The sequence below is a fragment of the Nothobranchius furzeri genome, chromosome 4 (genome assembly GCF_043380555.1).
Source record: "Nothobranchius furzeri strain GRZ-AD chromosome 4, NfurGRZ-RIMD1, whole genome shotgun sequence".
In the NCBI taxonomy this organism is placed as follows: Eukaryota; Metazoa; Chordata; class Actinopteri; order Cyprinodontiformes; family Nothobranchiidae; genus Nothobranchius; species Nothobranchius furzeri.
Window position 1 is genome coordinate 71,424,066 of NC_091744.1, and position 25,166 is coordinate 71,449,231.

The window sequence follows — 25,166 nt, forward strand, 5'->3', positions numbered from 1 at the left end:
TCCATCATTACCTCAGCGTTTTGCAGCATTAACCCCCCTCCTTTTTCCTCTAGCTTTGTCTTCCCATGTAGCTTCCTCTCTGCCATTTTTCCTCCTACCCTCTCACAGGTGAAGAGGTCTCTGCTGTGCTTCTCCTCTAATTGACAGATGAGATGTATGAGCTGGCTACACTGCTGCTTTATTAGGAAGCAAGCGTTCACACTGTACCACCCTCCCTCTTGCTTTTTTTGGTTTTCTCTCTCTCTCTTTCCCAATACCTCTCTACCTCTAAGCCCAGAATTCTTTCATATCTCATCATTGCATTTCGCCGTATATCGCCCCATCTTTGCTGGGCTCATTGATGTAAATTGGCAAAGGAGCAGCAGGAGTTTCTAATCTCCATATGAAAGGTGTCACTGTCTGCTCCTCCTCCTCCCAAGTGATGATAATACGATAAAAAGAGGCACGAAGGTTTTCAACAAGCAGTTGATAATGGTTCATTTTTAAAGCCAGCATAAAGGGAGGGAAATTCTCTATGTAATTATGTTTGACAGGTTTTTTTTTAAGGGTAAGTAGTCAGATCGTCAACGGATCAAGTCTTGTCAGAAATACTAACGTACTATTTATTGTAGGCTGTAGTCCAGCAAATGAAATCCAAAAAGCTTGATGTAATATCTGAAACCTGGGCTGTGCTGGATTCATCTTGATTTTCTTTTTTTTTTTTTTTCCATTTCTTTTTCTCAGCTGGATGCGAATGAGACAGAGGGAAGAAAATACAGGATTCGGCCAGACTTCAAGGAGGATCCATCATATAAACGCCTGACAGATCACAACCACACGGCTGTCCACATCCCCACTGACATCTATGATGGCTGTGAGTACACACACACACACACACACACACACACACACACATACACCTACACACACAGACACACACCTACACACACACACACACCAAACCATTATCGGAAAATGTGCTAACGGATCGTATGAAGCTTGCTTGGTGTTTTTTGGTTAGCTTTATACAAGCTAAAATTCATGTTTTTCTTCAATCTTTTTCAGATATGAAGGATGCACAAAGTTATAATGAGCGTATAGTATTGGAAATAACTTAATTGATTTTCATAATTTTTATTTAAAAAAACTTGTATCAGTCTTCAACCATTTTGTTGAGTGGTGAGCCTGATTAAAGGACTAGGACCGGTACCTAACCCACCCTGTATGAGACAAGGAGGATGTAATCAACAATAATGCCCCCCCCCCCCCCCCCCCCATTTCCTTTCAGGGGTTTTAGTGTTGAAGAAAGAAGAAACATTGTTAAATAGATTTTAATGGATTTATACTAGAAAAAGATTGGATCATAACCACAATCCTGTTTTTCTTTTCATGAGCACACTAGTCTAAACATCTTATTGAACAATTCAATTAAAAAATAATGGGTAGAGGGGTTCTGTTCATATAGTTCAAATACATTGTTGCCCCACCCCCCTTTTATGGCATTAAGTGTTAATAAAATAATTGCATTTTAAAATACATTTCCTAGTTAAAGTGACAGTGTGTAATTGTCGTGGTGATAGGGGCAGTAGATACCTAAATCATTGCAAACAACTAGTACCGTTGTATTGGAGGAAGACCTTACCAATGGATGCCCATTAAGGTCAAAAAGCAAAATGGCACATCAGACTTCCTTTCATCACTGGCAATGAGCAAAGAGGTAACTGTGTAAAACAACATTTATAAATGGTGAAAGTTTTGTAGCCATTTGTTCCAAATCAGTAAATGCATTTTGTCCTCATGAACTCCCGTAGAAGGAAACATAGTATCTAAGATGGTGGTGCCCAGAGACTCAGACCTGCTCCCATGTATTTTAGACCTGATTTATTTTTGGTTATATGTTATGAAGCCACCTATATTTTGTAACAACTGGGTGTCATTTAATTCATTTTTAACAACATTTGAATGGATATTTCCAGAGATTAATGGTAAAAACTACACATGGGCTATTTAAGTAGTTAAGAATTGGTTTTAATTTTGTATAGAGATTAGCTGAGTGAGCATGGATCATATTTAGCGCATATATTCTGCATGCATGTGCAAAATAGAATTGACAAGGGAGCTTCTGTGCCTGTGGCTGCTTCAGGAAGCCCAGAATGGGAAAAGTTTCAGTAAGATGAGGAATAAATTATAATAATACTGATGTGCAAATTTTTTAATTGTTTTATGTGGCTGAGTATGTCTCTGCTGTCTCTGAAAGTAAAAGCAGCCTTGTAATGTGAGGCAAACTGTGATTGTGTTTTTCATATCAATGACTTAGAAGTGATAATCGTCCAGATTTGATATTATAAATAGTTTGTTCATAATAATGTATAAAATTTACCAGATGCAGCATTGACTGAGTCTACTGCACTGCATAGATAAAAAATATGTAAAAAATATATATATCGGTAGCAAATAGAGATGCTCGATATTGGCTTTTTACAGAAATCGTCAAACTCTTAATTTCCAATATTAATATACTGTTATATGCTGTGTCCCCCTCTCATAAAAATAGATAAATAAAACATTTTAGGTTTCTAATATCACATATCTGCTATCATGCATGTTTATATTTTAAATAGTTTCTGTTCAAATTGACAACTACTTCAATTTGTTTGTAATAGGGAAAGTGTCATATTTATTTTGTCTCCAACAGCAGCTGAATCTCATTCTCTTTAAGTGTGCAGTTGTATTTCTTTTTCTTTTCTTTTTCTGTAAATTGAAGCAATGACAAAATATTCATAAAGATCTAAGAAAAGCAAACCTTGGGTAAAAAAAATCATGTTTTTGTTTTATAGGTTGTCACTACAGCAACTTTCTACTTCACAAGTTGTGCCAATAAACTAAAATATCTCAAAAACTTTATTTCAGATCTGCCATATTTTGAGATTTTGATAGAGAGGAGAAGTAGCTGCAGAGTTTTGTGTATAATATGTGTGTGGTGTAGCTTTTGTCATTAAAAGATTAAAAACCAATACAAATATGTTCCAAAATTACATTTTAATGTCCATGTTAGCTGATATTAATGATTACCTGATAATATCACACATCCCTAGTAGCAAAAGACCAAACTGGAAGTGTGATGTTTTAGTTCATCTTGTTGCCAGCATTTAATAAAATCAGATTTCTTATCATTTTATCATAATGTGTGACATTTACCTTGAGTAGTTCAGTATAATTGGATTCTCCTGAGTCTCTCTGACATTAGCACAGCTCAGGCTGAATGTCAGTGACCATTGAAAATCATAACCATTCATAGGAGCTTCTGTACATGTACTACTATCCTTTCCTTGGAATAAAAAGTAACACTTTCATGCTTTAAGTTCTCAGCTGATACTTTGTAATTTTAGCTTGAGGGGTTTAGCGTTGTTTTTCTCAAAGATAATCGTCACAACATTGGCTCCCAGTGAGCTGCTGTTACATGATTCTGATTCCGGAATAGTCTAGCCACCAGGCAGTGCAGCGCTTCTCATTGACTCGTGCCTTTCAGAGTGCTCACATGGGACTGAATCGCCATGCATTTGTGTTCAGATCAAATAAGTAATTTGTGCTGAGTTGTGTCGTGGACTTTGCATCAGCAAAGTAGGATGGAGTGAATTCCTCAGCATGGATCTCAACATGCTGGGGAGCCGTCTGGTTCCAAGGTTACGTGTATAACATTTCTGCTGACCCCAGATACACAGGAATGCATTTGGGTTACGGATGGACATGAAAGGAATGGATACATTGATTGATTGATGTCAGGAAATGGTATCTGTCAAACTTCCAAGTTTGGTTGTGGTATGCTGTTGAACTTGCTGTGACTTTCTTGTTTTTATTTTTTTTATTTTTTTGCCTTAGATACCTTTGTGGCTCCAATCTGGGCTGGTTGCCACATATCGTCACACTCACTTTCTCATGGATGCTGTTAATAGGTTGCTAGTAATGAGTATGCATAGAAACTCTGTGGTACTGAAATCTGTCCAGAACTTTATTTTGATCCAACCAAGATGAAGTACAGGTGCTGGCCAGTAAATTAGAATATCATCAAAAGGTTGAAAATATTTCAGTAATTCCATTCAAAACGTGAAACTTGTACATTATATTCATGCAATGCACACAGACCAATGTATTTCCGATGTTTATTACGTTTAATTTTGATATTTATAGGTGACAACCAATGAAAACATCAAATCTGGTATCTCAGAAAATTAGAATATTCTAAAGGCCAATGAAAAAATGTTTGTTTCTCTAATGTTGGCCAACTGAAAAGAATGAACATGAAAAGAATGTGCATGTATAGCACTCAATACTTAGTCGGGGCTCCTTTTGCCTCAATAACTGCAGTAATGCGGCGTGGCATGGACTCGATCAGTCTGTGGCACTGCTCAGGTGTTATGAGAGCCCAGGTTGCTCTGATAGTCGTCTTCAGCTCCTCTGCATTGCTGGGTCTAGCGTATTGCATCCTCCGCTTCACAATACCCCATAGATTTTCTATGGGGTTAAGGTCAGGCGAGTTTGCTGGCCAATCAAGGACAGGGATACCATGGTCCTTGAACCAGGTGCTGGTGGTTTTGGCACTGTGTGCAGGTGCCAAGTCCTGTTGAAAGGTGAAGTCTGCATCCCCATAAAGTTGGTCAGCAGCAGGAAGCATGAAGTGCTCTAAAACTTCCTGGTAGACGGCTGCATTGACCCTGGACCTCAGGAAACAGAGTGGGCCAACACCGGCAGATGACATGGCACCCCACACCATCACTGACGGTGGAAACTTTACACTGGACCTCATGCAACGTGGATTCTGTGCTTCTCCGCTCTTCCTCCAGACTCTGGGTTCTTGATTTCCAAAGGAAATGCAGAACTTGCTTTCATCAGAAAACATAACTTTGGACCACTCAGCATCAGTCCAGTCCTTTTTGTCCTTGGCCCAGGCGAGACGCTTCTTGCGCTGTTTCTTGTTCAAGAGTGGCTTGACACACGGAATGCGACACCTGAATCCCATGTCTTTCATGAGTCTCCTCGTGGTGGTTCTTGAAGCGCTGACTCCAGCTGCAGTCCACTCTTTGTGGATCTCCCCCACATTTTTGAATGGGTTTGTCGTCACAATTCTCTGCAGGGTGCGGTTATCCCTAGAGCTTGTACACTTTTTTCTACCACATTTTTTCCGTCCCTTCGCCTGTCTGTTAATGTGCTTGGACACAGAGCTCTGCGAACAGCCAGCTTCTTTAGCAATCACCTTTTGTGTCTTGCCCTCCTTGTGCAAGGTGTCAATGATTGTCTTTTGGACAGCTGTTAAGTCAGAAGTCTTCCCCATGATTGTGGTGCCTTCAAAACAAGACTGAGGGACCTTTTAAAGGCCTTTGCAGGTGTTTTGAGTAAATCAGCTGATTAGAGTGGCAGCAGGTGTCTTCTATATTCAGCCTTTTCAGAATATTCTAATTTTTTGAGATACCAAATTTGGAGTTTTCATTAGTTGTCACTTATGAATATCAAATTTAAATGTAATGAACACTGGAAATACATTGGTCTGTGTGCATTGCATGAATATAATGTACAAGTTTCACGTTTTGAATGGAATTACTGAAATATTTTCAACCTTTTGATGATATTCTAATTTACTGGCCAGCACCTGTAAACTTTTTTTTTCTCCGTGTGTGTGTGTGTGTGATTGTGTACCCAAAAATTGAAGTGGCAAATATGTATAGCTATGACAAAGCTTTAGGCCTGAGGTAGATAAAGATATCATAGAATTAAAGTTGAGTCATACTGGATTTAATGCTGATCAAAATGAGAGAAAGAAGGAATATTGCAAAAATGGGAATGACAACCCCAGTGTGTGTCAGTAAAATTGGTAGATATTGGTACACATGCATTAGCAGGAAAAAATAGATTTGAGGAGTCACACATTGTTGAGGGCTCAGCTCTCCACATTTGACATATATCCTATAAATGTTCCACAAATAACTCAGCTGAAGAAAATTGCTTATTCTTTATACAGTAGATGGTACGTTTTTGAAATCAAAATCATGTGTTTGGGATGAGCATTAAACAGTAGACCGTTTTGTCAATGTAAAAAAATAAGTAATCAAACAAAAAAGAAAAATCTAAAGCCAAACTGGTTTGTAGGTTGAAAGTTCAGTGGTCAGCTGATCTCACCAAACGCACCAGCACATAGGGTGTAAGCAGCTTTGACAGGTAGGGGAGTGCTAGGCCATTTAATGCCTTGTAGGTGAATAGCAGAATCTTGAAGCACACCCTGAAAGTAACAGGCAGCTAGAGTACATGCGCCAGGACCGGGTAATGTGACTGCGGCTAGTTGTGTTGGTTAGAAACCTAGCTGCAGCATTTTGCACAGTCTGCTGCTGGTTTAATGCTGAAACAGGAATGCCATTGGGTAGTGAGTTTGCATAATCCAGGCGTGAAGTAATAAAAGCGTGTATCACCGACTCCAAATGAGGACATTTCAGAACAGGTTTTAGGTGTATGAGATGGCACAGTTGGAAAAAACATGATTTAACAACTGCGTTTATCTGCGGTACCATTGAAAGTCCTGCATCTATTTTTACGCCGAGGCTAGTGACACTTCTGGAGTTCACAACACGGAAGACTAGGGGTGGATGATGTACGTGGAAGGTTTTTTGGCTCAAAAAGTATTGACTCCATCTTTGCAGCATTTGCATAAGAAGTTTCCGCCAACCACTATTTCACCTCAGAAAGACACTTAAAAACTTAAGTGCTTACATCTTGATCTTTCATGGCCAGATAAAGCTGACAATCATCAGCATAAATGTGATAGCTGATGCTGTGACATTTAAAAATCCGACCCAAAGGTGAAAGACAGTTGGAAAATAGGATGGGCCCTGGGACCAAGCCCTGAGGCACACCCCATTTCACAGACAGGAATGGTGAGGCATAACCCCCAACCTGTACACTGAAAGATGTATTGTCCAGGTATGAGCTAAACCAGTCCAGCACAGAGTCAGAGAGACCAACCCATCCAGCAATGCTTTTTGGTCTACAGTGTCAAACGCTGCCGATGTTGCAAGTCCGAGCAATCGGTCAAGGCTTAGAAACAGTGGTCAGAGACAAGGGTCACACAAGGGTCAAGAGGACAATAGTTCAGGACTTGCTGGTGAGGACAGAACTAGGCAAAGGGTCAAAAGACAGGCTGTCTTCTCTGGATCCACCCATGGACACACCCCTGGGCCCGCCCCTAACTCCACCTCTGGCGGGAAAAGAAGGACTGGCATGGAGTGAGGAAAGTCCAACTGGACCCAGAAGCTCTCAGGAATGCTGGAGGAAGATCTACAATTTGCTACCAACATGAAGATTTATGACCTGTGCTCTCATTCCAGGAGTGCAGAATGTAACTTTTGTGCCCTCATGTGAATACTGCATGTAGTGAAAAAGATACCAAATGTCTTATGTAGAGCTAAAAAAGTGTATCTGGTAAATGACCCCTTGACCTAAACTGTCAGGATAGAATGACTTGTGACTCTTACATTGTTTAGAGCAGTCTCAGAAATGATATAAAAGGATGCAGCTCAGATCAGAGAGAGAGAGCTGGGGCAGACGACAAGAAGAGACAGAGCAGATTTGGAGGGGTCATCCCCCGTCCTGCTGGATGGGGGATGACAGGCAGTTTTTTGGAGAGAAGCAGAGCTAGAGGGCTTCGTTCTTGGGGAGATTCTGAGAAGACAAGAGCTAGTGTAAACTAACTCTTATTTAATCATTTTGAACTACAGGTGCTGGCCAGTAAATTAGAATATCATCAAAAGGTTGAAAATATTTCAGTAATTCCATTCAAAACGTGAAACTTGTACATTATATTCATGCAATGCACACAGACCAATGTATTTCCGATGTTTATTACGTTTAATTTTGATATTTATAGGTGACAACCAATGAAAACATCAAATCTGGTATCTCAGAAAATTAGAATATTCTAAAGGCCAATGAAAAAATGTTTGTTTCTCTAATGTTGGCCAACTGAAAAGAATGAACATGAAAAGAATGTGCATGTATAGCACTCAATACTTAGTCGGGGCTCCTTTTGCCTCAATAACTGCAGTAATGCGGCGTGGCATGGACTCGATCAGTCTGTGGCACTGCTCAGGTGTTATGAGAGCCCAGGTTGCTCTGATAGTCGTCTTCAGCTCCTCTGCATTGTTGGGTCTAGCGTATTGCATCCTCCGCTTCACAATACCCCATAGATTTTCTATGGGGTTAAGGTCAGGCGAGTTTGCTGGCCAATCAAGGACAGGGATACCATGGTCCTTGAACCAGGTGCTGGTGGTTTTGGCACTGTGTGCAGGTGCCAAGTCCTGTTGAAAGGTGAAGTCTGCATCCCCATAAAGTTGGTCAGCAGCAGGAAGCATGAAGTGCTCTAAAACTTCCTGGTAGACGGCTGCATTGACCCTGGACCTCAGGAAACAGAGTGGGCCAACACCGGCAGATGACATGGCACCCCACACCATCACTGACGGTGGAAACTTTACACTGGACCTCATGCAACGTGGATTCTGTGCTTCTCCGCTCTTCCTCCAGACTCTGGGTCCTTGATTTCCAAAGGAAAAGCAGAACTTGCTTTCATCAGAAAACATAACTTTGGACCACTCAGCATCAGTCCAGTCCTTTTTGTCCTTGGCCCAGGCGAGACGCTTCTTGCGCTGTTTCTTGTTCAAGAGTGGCTTGACACACGGAATGCGACACCTGAATCCCATGTCTTTCATGAGTCTCCTCGTGGTGGTTCTTGAAGCGCTGACTCCAGCTGCAGTCCACTCTTTGTGGATCTCCCCCACATTTTTGAATGGGTTTGTCGTCACAATTCTCTGCAGGGTGCGGTTATCCCTAGAGCTTGTACACTTTTTTCTACCACATTTTTTCCGTCCCTTCGCCTGTCTGTTAATGTGCTTGGACACAGAGCTCTGCGAACAGCCAGCTTCTTTAGCAATCACCTTTTGTGTCTTGCCCTCCTTGTGCAAGGTGTCAATGATTGTCTTTTGGACAGCTGTTAAGTCAGAAGTCTTCCCCATGATTGTGGTGCCTTCAAAACAAGACTGAGGGACCTTTTAAAGGCCTTTGCAGGTGTTTTGAGTAAATCAGCTGATTAGAGTGGCAGCAGGTGTCTTCTATATTCAGCCTTTTCAGAATATTCTAATTTTTTGAGATACCAAATTTGGAGTTTTCATTAGTTGTCACTTATGAATATCTAATTTAAATGTAATGAACATTGGAAATACATTGGTCTGTGTGCATTGCATGAATATAATGTACAAGTTTCACGTTTTGAATGGAATTACTGAAATATTTTCAACCTTTTGATGATATTCTAATTTACTGGCCAGCACCTGTAATTCCTCCGTGGGGGATAGCAGTTGTTTTTTATTTACCCATTTTTGTATTTTTGATTTTGTAATAAACTTTTTTGAAAAAGAAACATAATCCTGATTCTTTCAGGTTTTCTCTAAAGCTTCACGTTTGGGGCCCTGACCATAATTGCACAGAGGTAAGCATGTCGAAGATCGGTCTCTGAATTATCGGGACTTACTTTACAGTTTATAACAGAATAATATAAAGAAACCTTAAGATAAGGGAAGTTTTAACTTCCCCCTCCTTGCGAGTAACGAGTTGTCTTAAGGGCGATAAAAGCAAAATATTCGAGGTTATTTTGGCTCTGATTGCAGGTTGAAAAAGTCTCTAATCAGCTGGAAGGTTGGATTAATAAATAAATTGATAAACTCATGATAGCCTGATCAACTAGCATAAATCATTTTATAGTTACCAACCTCCCACATAAGCTGTTAGAGGCGCAATTAATTCCGGATAATCCAAACAATTGCTGAGAGGCTTGGCTTGCCTCCAGACTTCTCTCTAGTATCTTAACCAAAAGGTAACGAGTTTAAAAGAAGTGTAGTACTCTGGGGCTGGCTATTCGTGCAAGTCATTTCACCTTTAAAATAAAAGACAAGATTCTAATTAGGTAGTCCAAACCCGGATCTAGTACAATTATACTCGTCGATACACCCCGAACCCTGATGGATGCACCGTCTCATAAGTTCTAACGGAACTGGGTTTTAAAGGAACCGGTAAATGGGACGGGCACGCGACATGGCGCCTGCAACGTGGGGCTAATCGGCGAAGGTTCAAATATTAGATACCGGACTATTCGACGTAGAACTATGTCTTTTAGGCTGATAAAAGCTTACGCACCATGGACCTGATAAGCTTATAACCTTGGAGTGAAAACCGCACCAATTTCTCGAAAAGGAAAGAAATTTGGGAGAACGGACGATTAACTCAAAGAGGCATAAAGAAATCACGGCTTTCCGACGTAAGAAAAGCCAAGGATAAAAGCTAGGCAAAAAATAAAAAGGAATAAAGAGTAAGAATAAAGAATAAGACGTGAAAACGAATAAAAATAAAACAAATAATAAAAAAGAGAAACTTTCAACCAGCCATGGCAGATAGATCTTTAACGGTGAAACCGGAAAATGTTCTCCTTAATGTGAGATTTGTCACCGGAGAAATAGCGACATTTCAAGGTGAACCACAAAGCGTTTTAGCAGTATCCTGTAACCGGAGCTTTCAGAACGAGGCCGGAACGGCTCAAGCCGCAGCGGAGCGCTGTCCGAATGCTGAAACTCAAGTAAAGAATAATCATGTATTTCCGTTAGTGGGTGATTTGGTGATTCTAGCAGAACAACAAAATGATCCTGTTTTTAATCAGATAGCGTGGTGTTGTTGGGAAAATCCAGCGAAACTCCCCACGGGCGAGCAATATGAGATCCTTCTGGGATTGCTTGAGCAAATACCAACTGGACCGGAACCTTTAGTTCTCACTCCATTTGGAGTCGGGCAGTACCGATGTGATCAGGGAGCGATGTACTCTGCTATGGCGGAGTTCGTGGTTCAACGGGCTAATAGTAGAACAATTTACTTCTTATCTAGAAGCAAAAATGAGGCAATTCAAATGAGACAGGCGTTATGTAACCGACTGGGGATCACGGAGCTCCAAGCGGAAATGTACCGGAGACGAGCTGCAGTTGAAATGTCGGCCTCCTGGGATGAAGTCCAATCGGTTCCGACCGCGCCCCCTTTGTATCCAGCGCTCCGCGGGGAATTCCCTGTGAGCCCCGGTTCCGAGAGCGGATTTCCTCCACCCCCACCGAACCCGCCTGACGCGGTTCGGCCGGCGCAGTGGAACCCGTTTCTACATGTACAAACCCCTTCTCAGGTGCCCATGAGAGGAGAGGAGAGACCGCCCACTGAACAGCATAATGCTGCGTGGGACAAAGACGAGACTCAGAGACGGTCAGGGGCTGAAAGGACTCCAAACCCAATTCCTTTTCCCCCGTTAGAACCGCATAGTCCCGCGGCTCCTCCAAATCATGTTATGATAGGTCAAGAACCGGTGATAATTTTATCAGGCGAGAAAATAGATGCGGAGATCCGAGAAGAAGATGTGTTGATCTTTCTGAAAGATCCACAAAGTTCTGCCAGTACTACGTCCTCTTTAAGTTCTCTGAGGAGACTTTTAGGGGCAGAAAGCAGAAGCTCTATGATCCCGCTGGTAGATCGTAATTACGAAGCAGGAGAAATTACTACTCTCTTAGACTCTCTTAGACAAGCAATTAGGGAATCTGGAAGGTCGTGTCAGCGCTATTTCCATAATTAACGTAGACCCTCATAATCCCGACATCTCTTTTCACCAAGCTTGGGAGCGGGTGGTGTCAGAAGCCTTGGATTTAGGAGCGCGACGGCTAGTGTTTAAGCTTAATAACAAACCCCAGGTGTGTCGGATAACTGAAGCATATGGCGCAGGTTTAGTGATTTATTCCGAAGCCTCTAGCAGGCTAGGAGACATCCCGGTCGTAATTTTAGTGGATAAGTCAGCCTTGCCGCGAGTAGAGAAGAAAGTCAAACATTGGTTTGAGGCCAGAGACAGAAGCAGCGAGAGTGAGGCTGAATCGGAGGAAGAACAGGGTTCCCAACTGGTGGTGCGTGGCACACCCAAAGGGACGCTCAGGTCACAATGCGGATCCCAACAAAAATGCAGCACTCGGATCCCTGGAGGCAAAACACCTGAAAAAGTGAGTTGGTTATCCCCAGTTACAGCCCATGAGCAAGGTGAGAACAGAGAAAATGTAGAGCAGCAACCCCAGAGAGCAGAAAAAGGAGATGAGACAAATCCTATGGTTTATGGCATTAGAGGACTAAATAAGAAAAGCCGTCCAGTACAGATGAAATATTATGACCCTCAGGCACCTCCTAACAAAGGCCCAGTTAGACCGGTTCCAGAACCAGGACGAGGCCAGTTTGCAATTAATACAGAGGGAGACCAGAATTATGCAGGAGAAGTAGCAGAAAATCCTTTTCCAGACTGGTACCCTGTAGATGGCTTCACGGCTTCAGCAATTCAAGCTGCAAAAAGTAGGGAAGAAGTCATGTTGCAACCAGGATGGGGGCAACCTTTTAAGCATGCTTATTTAGGCCAAGGATATGATTTTTATCGAGGTGGATGTATGGCTAGAGATTCGGCAGTGAAAACTCACTGCTACTCGCTGTGCAGCCCCTACCAACCTTTGGATGTAAACCGAAGCACTCCGCAGGGAGGACAGCTTAATTCAATGCCTAAAGAGAGAATCCTAGAACAGGAATATTCCCCATATTGGCAAACCCGCAGATTCACGTAGAAGGAGAAACAAAACTTAAGCCTGACAGGAAAGAGGTTGTTAAAGCTATAAAACCAGAGGCAGTTTACTACACTGATGGATCTAAGAAAACAGCAGATGCAGACTTCTGTAAGTGGGGGTTTGTGAGACTGCTAAAGGACAGGAAATATCAACAAGCTGGACAGACTGTCGGATCCGCTCAAACTGCAGAATTGACGGCCGTTGTCATGGCGCTTGCTGACGCGTGTAAGCTGAAGCTCAGATCAGTAAGATTGGTCACAGACTCTAAATACGTTAAAGACGGGCTGGATGATCATTTAGCATTTTGGGAAGCTAAAGATTTCCAGAAAACTGATGGAGAGAGATTGGACCACGCTGACTTGTGGACTTTAGTATCGTGTTATAAGAAAAAATTACAGATTCAGGTGACACATGTAAATAGCCATACAAATGGAAAAAGCGAGGATGAGATCGGAAACGCAGAAGTGGATGAATTAGTACAAGCTCGCGCTTTGTTTCTACCCACAGCGTTTTTACAGAACAGGAGCGCTGCAGCTGATGAAGAGCTGGTGACATTTGCGCATAAAAATTACGGACACGTAGGAGTATTACGGTTGCGTGAGATTTTCAAAAAAGAAAATATTTCTGTACCAAAGCTGAAAGAACTAACAGCACGAGTAAAAGCGACGTGTGAGTCGTGTAAAGTAAAAGGAGGGGCTCAACCCGTGATTTATGACCATTTGCCCATCATGTGTGATGTGCCGGGGGTGCATTTCAGCACGGATGTTGGTGAATGTGCCTCTAGAGGAGTGAACGGACATAAGTTCTTTTTGGTAATCAAAGATAATGGACCAGGTGATCAGAGCAAGATAATACCGCTGAAACGTGTCACAGGAAATACGGTCAGCATGGCCTTATCTCTACACCTGCCCCTCACGTGTGAGTCACTCCGTTCGGATGGAGGACCTGAATTTAAGAATGACAAAGTTTCTTGTCTGCTTGAATCAAGGGGGATAAGACACATTTTTTCTATCCCATACGAGTCCCACACTAACGGAATAGCAGAAAGAGCAGTTAGGACGATAAAAAATCACATCCTGACTAACCTGAGTTCCCGATGGGATACACCGGAGGGAGTTTCAGAACTAAATGTGATCCTTAATAGGATGAAGCTGAAAAGAACTGAGAAAAAAACTAACCCGGAACACGTCTCTGTGTTACAGAAAGGTGAAAGAATTTGGGTCAAAAGAGGACCGGTTCGAAAAGGAGATTGCATTAAGCATAACGTAAGTGGTCCCTTCATAATAAAAGACGTAACTGGGAACGTGGTTTTAACTGACACTGGTTTGCGCGTTCACCCTCATCAAGTTATAAAATAACTCTGAAAAATAAAAGTAATTAATTGAAAAAATAAATAAATAAATTAAAAAAAAAATTTTTTTTTAATTAATTACTTGATTAAAGGTCATGGCTGGGCCAAAATCTAGTGAAGAAATGACTTGTAAGATCCCAGGTGCTACGGGCCTAATTTTGCTAACGAAGGGGGATTGTGTTAAAGATTGTAAAGTGGCTATGTTTCCGGGCTTCATAGAATCTGCAAATGCGTATCGTTACGCGCAATGGGGAGGCTTGAGGCCGGGAACATGCGTGATATGCAAATCTCTGTGCACCCTAATTAAATGGTCGGGGCTCCGGGAGCAGAAGCCCCCTCACCTGGAGAGAGGAACAGACTTGCATACAGGTGCGGTGGAGCTGTCTGCTCCCATTAAAATATGTTTTTGCGGAACCTGCTTGAGGAATAATCCAGGCATCATCTCCTGGCAGGTCTGTGAATGCACCCACAGAGGCGAAATCAAAGATGGGTGCTGTTTCACGAAGAATGGTGTTTTGACTACCTGCTTACCGACAAGCCAGCCAAGTATGTTTTTTGTAGGAGAGCTGCTCAGGAATCCTAGCCTGGTGAAGCCGGTTAGAGATTTATGGGTGGAAGCTTATCCATTTGTGTTCAAGCTCAAGACCAGAGAAAAAGGACTGGAAGAGCTTCAGGCTCGGTCCAAATTTGAGTCTATTAAGAGCTTGATATTAGGACAGCAATTTGGTACGCTGGCTGATGCATGGGAAACAGGTACACAGATTGGGGTAACTCAAGAGTATAAAGACGACAGATGGGGAACTTATCTGTCAGGGACTCTGGACTGGCATACAGGATTGTCTGTTCAGGAGCCCCCAGGGATGCGTAAGCGTGTTACATCATACCTGGTTGAGCTGAAGAGTCTGGGACCAGGGGCGGAGCGTAAGTTCATGCCTTATCAGTTAACTTTGATAGAGGTAATAGACCTGTCGGGTCGCGTTTGCAGCTCGGCTGTTAACATAGTGACCACCCGGAGAGGAGAGGCATATTGGCCTAAGATTTATGGGACTGCTCACGCTAGAATGTCTCGTAGAAGGCTGGTCTCCAATCTGACTCTACCTAACTAGAGCAGGGCGCTTTCATTTCCTGCTGATTTTTATGCTTCTGTCTTACAGATGTTATCTACGCAGAAGCATAAGAGGGAAAGCAGCAGAAAACGAAAAGTGGTCAGGTATGCAACTCCGGCGGGAGTTGACCCCAAAGTTAAAAAGAAAAATGTGAATATTCCGAAAGGAAAGAATTGGATAATAAAATGGATTAAATGGGCCTTTTTTATCCTTTTCGAATTTAGCCTCATAGGATTAAGTATAGCGATTGCATATGGGGTACATGTATATCTCCGAACGTATCATGTGTCCTCAGTGACATATAACATAACTCACGGAGGACCACAACAATTAGTAGGGAATTGGAATGTATCCAAAATTAAGCTGTTATGGCCCAAAGAAGATTTTAATGAGAATATAACCACCTGCATGATAGCAACACAGATTGGATTCAAGATTTGTAGTGTAACAGGGAACAAAACTGGCTGCCTGCGCTTGCCCTGTGGAGAAAATGGATTTGACCGGATCATGGCTACACCCTCCGTGACATCATTTTCTGCAGCAGAGCAGGAGGAGAAGAATGACACGGAGTGTGGTGAGACCGGCCCATGGGCGGAGTATATGGCAGTCTTGATGGATCACACAGGATCCACAGAGCTTGATCGATCTTGTCAGATAATATTAAGGAAAAAGAAAATCTTAAATCAAACTTCAGGTGAAGTAGAGTTGTGGGTTTACAAATATTGCCTTAGAGATGATTTAGAATGGGGACACAACTTCACCACTTTCAAAGTGATAAAGATAGAAAGGTGGTGGCCTCGTAGAATCGAATTTGGGTGTTTTCAGACCAAAGACAGTAGTTTAAGTTCCTGGCAAACAGGAAATATTACGCATTGGTATAATAATCGGTATGATTTTGGCCTGTAAAAACAACAAGTGGCAGTTGACAGGAAGAAAGCTGTTAGGAGAAAGGAAAAAGGACCTGGTAGATCCAGATAAGATGGGAAGAGAGGTGTCAAGGTAGAGGGAGTATTAGCCCCCCTTCTTGTTGCTCCTGTTTAAGTGCAGGCCTCTCTGCACCGCGTGTCACTTGCTCCTTAACTGTCAGTCTGTAACTTGAGGTGAACAAATGGCTCATCAAACTCACCCTGAATCTGAGCTGATTGACGCTCTGAATCTGGAGGTATGTCAGGATTTTGTAACTATTTTATCCAGTTTGTCTTTAGGATGTTGTAGACATTTCATAACTGTTGTACACTTGTTGTGAGGATTATTGTTGTAAAACTATGCCTGCAGATAGGAATTGTAGTGTGGTTCTTCCTGCAGCTTCTGATGATTTATTTTCTCCTATAATTAAGAAGTGTTTATGCAGTAATGCAGTTACTTATTGCTTCATGGAATGAGTTATATATCTCATGTGGAACAAATTTTATGTTCCTTCCAGATGGACTCGATTCGGCAGAATATCATAGAGGGATTAATCCCCTCCGCAGGTCCATCAACTGTTTTCTCTCTGAATGGCACATACTATTTGTGCACCGTGAATCGCGGGAGGGATGGATTGCCTCAGACTAAGACAATCGGGCTCCAGTGTGAACATGCTACGATGAATAAACGCTGCGTGTCTTGCAGGTTTATTCAGTACATCCAGACCAAATGGAAAAGGGATTCAAGCGGGAGACTGATCAGGAAGACGACATACTAATGTTGTCCTCCCCGGGAGTAGATGCCCTGCTTGAGCAGGCCCACGACGAGGAGCTGACAACGGCGCCCTCATCTGACGTGGCTGAAGAGGTTGTATCAGTAATGACGGCAGCTTCGACATGCGTCCCGTGTCCTGATGTGATACGTGAAATCCCTATGGTCTGTCTAAGTAGTGAGCCAGCAGGCATTCCTTCCCCTGTCTGAATTGCACCTGGGAGAGAAATGAGATGGAGGATTAAATCCCAGAAGGGGTGTTACTTTGTTTGTCAAGGCAAGATTATAGATTGCTTTCAGTTTATGAATATTTTGTCTGTTAAGACTGGATGGTTCGGCCCAGAAGTCTGTGACTCTTTTGGGACCGCACCTTTGTTGGATACGAAAAATCATGTTTTGGTTTTCAGCGCCAGCTTCCCACCTCAAATGATGGGATCGCTTCCGCGTGGAGAGGCTCCGGTGATGGATTTATCTTTATTCTTTCTGGGCGAAGATCCCACAGATGGGAGAAAGCAGTTTAAAGGTTATGTAACAACCCGCAAAGGGACCTTGTGCTTACCCGTAGCTGATGATGGCATTATGATGAGAATGAGGGTTGATGTGGAGGCCACAGTTAGGTGTCTGAGTGTTCAGCCGTTCCTGAGTGAGATGGATGCTAGATTTATGAAGGCTTGCATTGCTGCTCTATCTTTTTATGGTCCTTTGCCTCAGTTCGTCCTCATGGGGGATGTTGCAAGTCCGAGCAATCGGTCAAGGCTTAGAAACAGTGGTCAGAGACAAGGGTCACACAAGGGTCAAGAGGACAATAGTTCAGGACTTGCTGGTGAGGACAGAACTAGGCAAAGGGTCAAAAGACAGGCTATCTTCTCTGGATCCACCCATGGACACACCCCTGGGCCCGCCCCTAACTCCACCTCTGGCGGGAAAAGAAGGACTGGCATGGAGTGAGGAAAGTCCAACTGGACCCAGAAGCTCTCAGGAATGCTGGAGGAAGATCTACAATTTGCTACCAACATGAAGATTTATGACCTGTGCTCTCATTCCAGGAGTGCAGAATGTAACTTTTGTGCCCTCATGTGAATACTGCATGTAGTGAAAAAGATACCAAATGTCTTATGTAGAGCTAAAAAAGTGTATCTGGTAAATGACCCCTTGACCTAAACTGTCAGGAGAGAATGACTTGTGACTCTTACATTGTTTAGAGCAGTCTCAGAAATGATATAAAAGGATGCAGCTCAGATCAGAGAGAGAGAGCTGGGGCAGACGACAAGAAGAGACAGAGCAGATTTGGAGGGGTCATCCCCCGTCCTGCTGGATGGGGGATGACAGGCAGTTTTTTGGAGAGAAGCAGAGCTAGAGGGCTTCGTTCTTGGGGAGATTCTGAGAAGACAAGAGCTAGTGTAAACTAACTCTTATTTAATCATTTTGAACTAATTCCTCCGTGGGGGATAGCAGTTGTTTTTTATTTACCCATTTTTGTATTTTTGATTTTGTAATAAACTTTTTTGAAAAAGAAACATAATCCTGATTCTTTCAGGTTTTCTCTAAAGCTTCACGTTTGGGGCCCTGACCATAATTGCACAGAGGTAAGCATGTCGAAGATCGGTCTCTGAATTATCGGGACTTACTTTACAGTTTATAACAGAATAATATAAAGAAACCTTAAGATAAGAGAAGTTTTAACTTCCCCCTCCTTGCGAGTAACGAGTTGTCTTAAGGGCGATAAAAGCAAAATATTCGAGGTTATTTTGGCTCTGATTGCAGGTTGAAAAAGTCTCTAATCAGCTGGAAGGTTGGATTAATAAATAAATTGATAAACTTATGATAGCCTGATCAACTAGCATAAATCATTTTATAGTTACCAACCTCCCACATAAGCTGTTAGAGGCGCAATTAATTCCGGATAATCCAAACAATTGCTGAGAGGCTTGGCTTGCCTCCAGACTTCTCTCTAGTATCTTAACCAAAAGGTAACGAGTTTAAAAGAAGTGTAGTACTCTGGGGCTGGCTATTCGTGCAAGTCATTTCACCTTTAAAATAAAAGACAAGATTCTAATTAGGTAGTCCAAACCCGGATCTAGTACAATTATACTCGTCGATACACCCCCGAACCCTGATGGATGCACCGTCTCATAAGTTCTAACGGAACTGGGTTTTAAAGGAACCGGTAAATGGGACGGGCACGCGACACCGACAGGACATCGGCATCGTCTTCAGATGATGTTTTTGTTTATTCTAAGAACAGTTTTTACCATTTTACAATGAGGCATACCTATTATAGTTGGTGTATCTGTGCAATAAACAACACAAGTACATTTGAGTGATTCCATATATTAATTAAATGATTAATAGGCCAAAGTCAGAAAATTTAATTTTACAACTTTTGTAGATCTGTTTTATAATTCATACCTTTCAAAGTCCAAATCAGATGGAGTCATATGTTTAAATTCAATGCTGCAAAGTGGAACCAAAGAAAAAAAAAACTCATTAGTGCCAGGCATGGAAAGCTGGAGGATAGCTGCAGGGGCAGCTGATTAAATAATATTAATCACTCAAGACCAATGGAGACACTGAAGAACTATATTATAAGGTATTTTTTTATCCTGAACTTATGTAACCATCTATTTTGGTGATTCATTCTAAATTATTTTTATGCGTCCTCCATCTCACTAAATTGTTTGATAGGTTTAAATGCATTTTCTTCTACATCTCTTCCACAAACTAAACAAATTTACACAAGGTTCCACATTTTTCTTAGTATCTAATAACAAAGGCTGTTATGTCAAATGTGTGCCTTCTTTAAAAATCTCTACCTAATGAGTGAAATAAATTTCTAATTGCACCACAGAAACACGCACCGTCTTTTCATAGTGAAACGCATGCACACTTGGCAGCCAAGCCTTCATTAACTCTACCCTCAAGAGGCACGTACACAGATGAACAGCATTTGCTTTGCACATCAATGAGCTGCATCACACCAAATGCAGGATGTCGATGTGTCTCAAATATGCATATTTCCTGCATAGGAATCGTATCACCCTACATCCTCACACACAGATACGGAAAATGATATTTAGTAGATCTTACCAGAGGAGAAGAAGAAATGGGAGACAAAAAAAAAACTGTTGACAGAGAAAATAAAGGAAAGATTGAGTTGGGGCAGCACACGTTGAGCCTCCATCAATCTCTGTCAGGGTTATGTGACTCTAAACTGTCTGGGTGCTGTGCCATTACATCCATAATGCCTGTTGCCTCTCACAACATACACTATCAATCACATGCATGCACTAATACAAACACACACAGATGCAAGCAAGTGGGTGTTTCAAATATTAAACACTGTTGAAGTAAAAATCTGTTTAATGTTGAAGCGAAGCCATTAGACTTGCTTGAATGCTATGCTTTTGTATTTGTGGCTAAATACAGACACCCGCACGTTTGCTGGACAAACATTTGCTCATATGTCCTGCTGAGCAAATGGGCCGATGCTGGTGAGTTTGTGTGTGAATCCTAATGAATGTGTTAATCTGGGATGACCACTTGTCTTTGACTCTTCCCAGTGGCATTCAGATGGCCTCTAAACTGTGTTGATTACAGAGCGGTGCAACATAACAATCAGATCACAGGCAGCAGGGACCATTTGAATAATTTGACAAATTGATTGTACTTGAAGATCCTCACATTAGCATTAGTTTTTACAAATTATATTTTATCAGCTATCATTGTAGTTTCTGAACATACATACTGAAATAAATCCGATAACAATTAAAGCTTTGATTTTTCTGTAGTCATGTCTGAAAAAGGCACACTTTATAACCGACCTGGAGAGTCTTGAAAGGCACTTACAAATAAAAATGCATCATTATTATTAATTATTATTATTATTGTTAACATTAACATCCATCCATTTTCTGAACCTGCTTCATCCACGTAGGGTCACGGGGGGGGGGGGGGGTATCTCCAGCGGTCAATGGGCAATCAGGCAGGGTACACCCTGGACAGAGGGCCAGTCCATCACAGGGCAACACAGAGACACACAGGACAAACAATCATGCACACACACACTCACACCTAAGGACAATTTAGACAGACCAATCAAACCTAACAGTCATGGTTTTGGACTGTGGGAGGAAGCCGGAGTACCCGGAGAGAACCCACGCATGCACAGGGAGAACATGCAAACTCCATGAAGAGAGACCCCAGGTCGGGAAGCAAACCCAGGACCTTCTTGCTGCAAGGCAACACCTCTAACCACTGCGCCACTGTGCAGCCCACCATCAACATAATAATAATAATAATAAATTATTATTATTATTATTATTATTAACAAATACAAATGCACCTAAAAAGGTTGTTTGTCATACATCCTTAACTTTATACTAGAAGGGATTAGCCTGGCAAGTCATCATATGTAAATATATAGTCTGGCCATGACCCATCAACATAATCTATGGTTGTCTTTCATTTTGTCTCTGCATGCTATTGGACAAATAACGTGACACACTCACTGCTTCAGATGTCAGTCAACGGGGCAGTCTGCCATGGACTGTTGAAGAAGATGGAAATACATTTTTTTTAAAGAGGGCTTTAGTACTTCTGTTTGCTCTTGACTCAAAGAAAAGCCCAAATCTAAATAGTCCAAAATTGATGCCAAAGCCGTTTCAAAAGACTCGCTGGCATTTTAGTTTTTCCGCTCCATCGCATCATCCCTTCCACAAAACCTCTACAGTTGGCAAGACACAAGACTGGGCTGGCCTGTCTGTTTAGATTTCTAGGCTAGGAAGGGCTGGCACTGTGGGTGAAAGGCAATTAAGGGTGCCAAATGTGTTTTTAAAGTAAAAAATAAAAGGTAAACCATTGTACCATAGGTACTATGTCCATAGCATATTGGAATCAACTAAAGAAACAAAGCCAACGTACCCTAGTGAGTCTTTTTTTCTGAGTGCATATTACACATTTTTGCATACGTGTCTTTCATTTATTTTTTCCAGCCGCCATTGTATTGAATGAACTCAACTGGACCGAGGCACTGGAGGATGTCTTCAAAAGAAATAGGGAAGATGACCCAACACTTCTATGGCAAGTGTTTGGCAGTGCTACAGGCCTGGCTCGCTATTATCCAGGTAAAACCAAACCAAACAATGAATAAAGGTCAGCCAATTACTAATCAGCATCAGAAAATGACATGCCTATCTATTACTGGCTTATTCTAAGGCCAGTGTCTTCATTTGGAATCACAGTGAACAGGTTACTTGCATGGCATATTCATGTGAATGTTGTGCAAACGTTGCAGTTTAGACTGAAAGTATCTTAGCCATGTCTAATTTTGTTTGAAATATATTTGGATTATATTGTTGTACACATTTTGCCACACTTTAAGCATCAGATTCTTGTTCTTGCCTGCAATCCATCACAACCCTCTTCCCATAGGCTGTCAATCCCTCCCAAAATTAAAAACTAGCAACATAAAAGCACGGCCCTGCAATTTTGCAAGAAAACTACATTTTAGTTTGACTTTCCCTCACAATGTATTTCCCTTTTCTCTTTGTAGCCTCTCACCATGCATGAAAGGCAATCACATGCCCATGCACCATCTTGTTTATGCATTGCCCCTGCCTGATAGTATGCAGGTTGAGAGCTAGATCTCTGGATTAATACACACATTCCCTTCAGTTTTCCTCTCAGTAGTTGTGTTAAGTGAAAACTGTCACGGTGTGGATGATGTGGTGAATATAGGAGTCTATCCAAATTGCCAACTGTTGTTATAAAATGTGGTTTATCATGTCTGGCAGTGACTCACTGCTCAGCTGAAATGTATGCTGCATATTATATTATTTATTTATTTTTTGTCAGTCTTGTAATCAAGTGTGTCAGAAATTAGACCAAAATAGGCAGTGGTGATTATTTTCTTTAATTATAACACATATCTAATCATGTTTGTGATCTATTTCAAAGCCTCCCCATGGATGGATGCTCGAAAGACACCCAGCAAAATTGATTTATATGATGTTCGTAGAAGACCATGGTAAGAAAACTTGTATGATTCAGAGATGAGCCTTTGTTTAGGTATGGTTTAGTATTTTATGATTTCAGAAATACAAATAACAAATTGATGTTTTAGGATTGCTGTCTGTAACTACAACCAAATGTATTGAATGCATTATAAAAACAGTCATGCAAATTAATAAACAAATAAATTAATAAATAAGCCTATCTCAGACAAGTAATGCTTCAACTTCCAAAATAAACTTTTTATGCATCAATTCTACCTTATAATATGGAAACATTTATTAAAGGTCTGTTTACGAAATTGTGTTGCTGATTTTTTCTAACAATTGATGATTCCTACTGCAAAAACAAAAAAAAATGTATTCAAGTCAAAAACGTATCAATTAAAATTTGATAGCAATTTAATTACATTTTTTTAGATGCCATGAGAAAATACAGGTACAAAGATAATAAAATAAGTGACCTTCATTTAGGGCTGGGCAATACATAGAAAATGCATCGTTACAAAAATTTCTGGCTCTTATCGTTTTTCCCATGTCAATAAATTCAACAATAAAAAAATAATAAATAATGTGTGTGTAGGTTGGTGGTATTCATGTTTCTTTAAGAAGCTGAACCACCTTGAGTCATGTAAAAGCATGACTCAATGTAATCCACATGACAGCTCTATCTAGAGGTCAACTTTTGTTTCTGTGTATACCTGTAGTTATCGTCCATTTACAGGTGAAATCCTCAATATACCGTCATATAGATTTTAGGCCATACTGCCCAGACCTACCTTCGCTATAATCACTGGTATGAAGGCATATTAGGGCCACTCAGAGGGAAGGAAATTCCCAATCTGAACATTAAATTGAAAATAAGGACAAAAACTATTTTATGTCAGGAAATCAGACAAAATGTGATGGACAATGAAGGAAACTATTCAGTAAAATATTTTAAATAAAAATTTCTAAAACTTAATGAGTCCAACAATTTTGACTTTATTCTCAAAACTGGGAAACAAAAACACAAGTCCAAAAATAAATAAAAATATACTTTTTTCCCCTTTCTTTGTGGCTCTATTGCCCTGTTGTAAAGCACATTGTATTTCTCACTTAAAAAAAAGAATACAATTACGTATAAATATTAATATTAATTTTAATTTGAGGTACATCCAAGGAGCTGCCTCACCCAAAGACATGCTGATCCTTGTGGATGCGTGAGTATCTCAGTATTCTAACAGATTTGCAGTTTTTATTTCTTTTTTCCCTCCACGATAATAAAGCCTTTTTAGATTTCATATGTACTGTATTTCCTCAGGTCAAAGCTGTGCTACACTGAGTAACATCTCACCATTAAAGAATCAGGCTGGTACTGAATGATAAGCTGTCACAATTTTTTTTCCCCTCTCTTTTTTTCTACTAGGAGTGGAAGTGTGTCTGGTTTGACTCTGAAACTCATCAGAACCTCAGTCAGTGAGATGCTGGAGACTCTGTCTGATGATGACTTTGTCAATGTGGTTTTTGTGAGTATCATTAAGCTTCTCAGTCACCAAATGTAATGCAAATGTGATGCGAGTTCCCGTTGACAGAGAGTGAATAATTAATTTGGTGCCTTATGGACGTAGTTTTGAATTTAGAAGTGGGAAACATCAGCAAGTATCAGCAGAGCCAATGGGTGAGGTTATGGACGGTTCTAATGGGAAACAGGCTTCAACACATGTTGAAACCCCCCCCCCCCAAAATACTACGTCTATGCCTTATGGTATTTTCCATCTACACGTTCCTGCAAGTAAACAACACAATGCCCACATGGGCATATACATAGAGAGAGGTGAAGAGATAGGACACATAATGAAATATGGATTTCTTTCAGGTCTGGCCACCATGAAACGGATCTTTAATGAAGTACCTGCAGTTCTATTTGGTGCTAAAGATTAAAACTCTGCACTTTGTGACCCCAACCATCCTGTGGAGCCACAGAAGGCTCGAGTGTGGATGAGCATTCCCAATGATCCCACAGAAATTAAAGCTGCACTCTTGACTTCAGTGAACCCAGGAAACAGCCATCCATCACTATTTATATTTTCATTCCTCTTTTTCCTTTATACCATTAAGTAATGGAATTCCATTTGGCATTCTTACCTTATATATTCATTGCTTTGTTTCAGTACAAAAGCTTTACATCTTTTGTCCCATCCCCATTTTCTCTTTCCCATCACTTGTGATCTTTGTCTTTTTCTACACTTTCCCATCTCCTACTGTCGTGATTAAATTCAGAAAGACCCAATCGGGACATTAGTTGATGTGTGGAAGGGTACCTGTGGAGGTGTTTATTGAGACAGGTTTTCAG

General features: G+C 41.2%; 1 protein-coding gene across 1 annotated transcript in view; it reads left to right on the forward strand.

Annotated features, from left to right (window-relative positions):
- LOC107388870 (voltage-dependent calcium channel subunit alpha-2/delta-1) overlaps positions 1–25,166 on the forward strand; it is a 114,904-nt gene that overhangs the window by 43,103 nt on the left and 46,635 nt on the right. Inside the window, exons 6-10 of the mRNA XM_070550392.1 lie at positions 724–853; positions 21,815–21,946; positions 22,779–22,848; positions 23,983–24,033; positions 24,240–24,339. Coding sequence (XP_070406493.1) covers positions 724–853; positions 21,815–21,946; positions 22,779–22,848; positions 23,983–24,033; positions 24,240–24,339 — 483 coding nt within the window. The remainder of the gene's footprint in view (positions 1–723; positions 854–21,814; positions 21,947–22,778; positions 22,849–23,982; positions 24,034–24,239; positions 24,340–25,166) is intronic.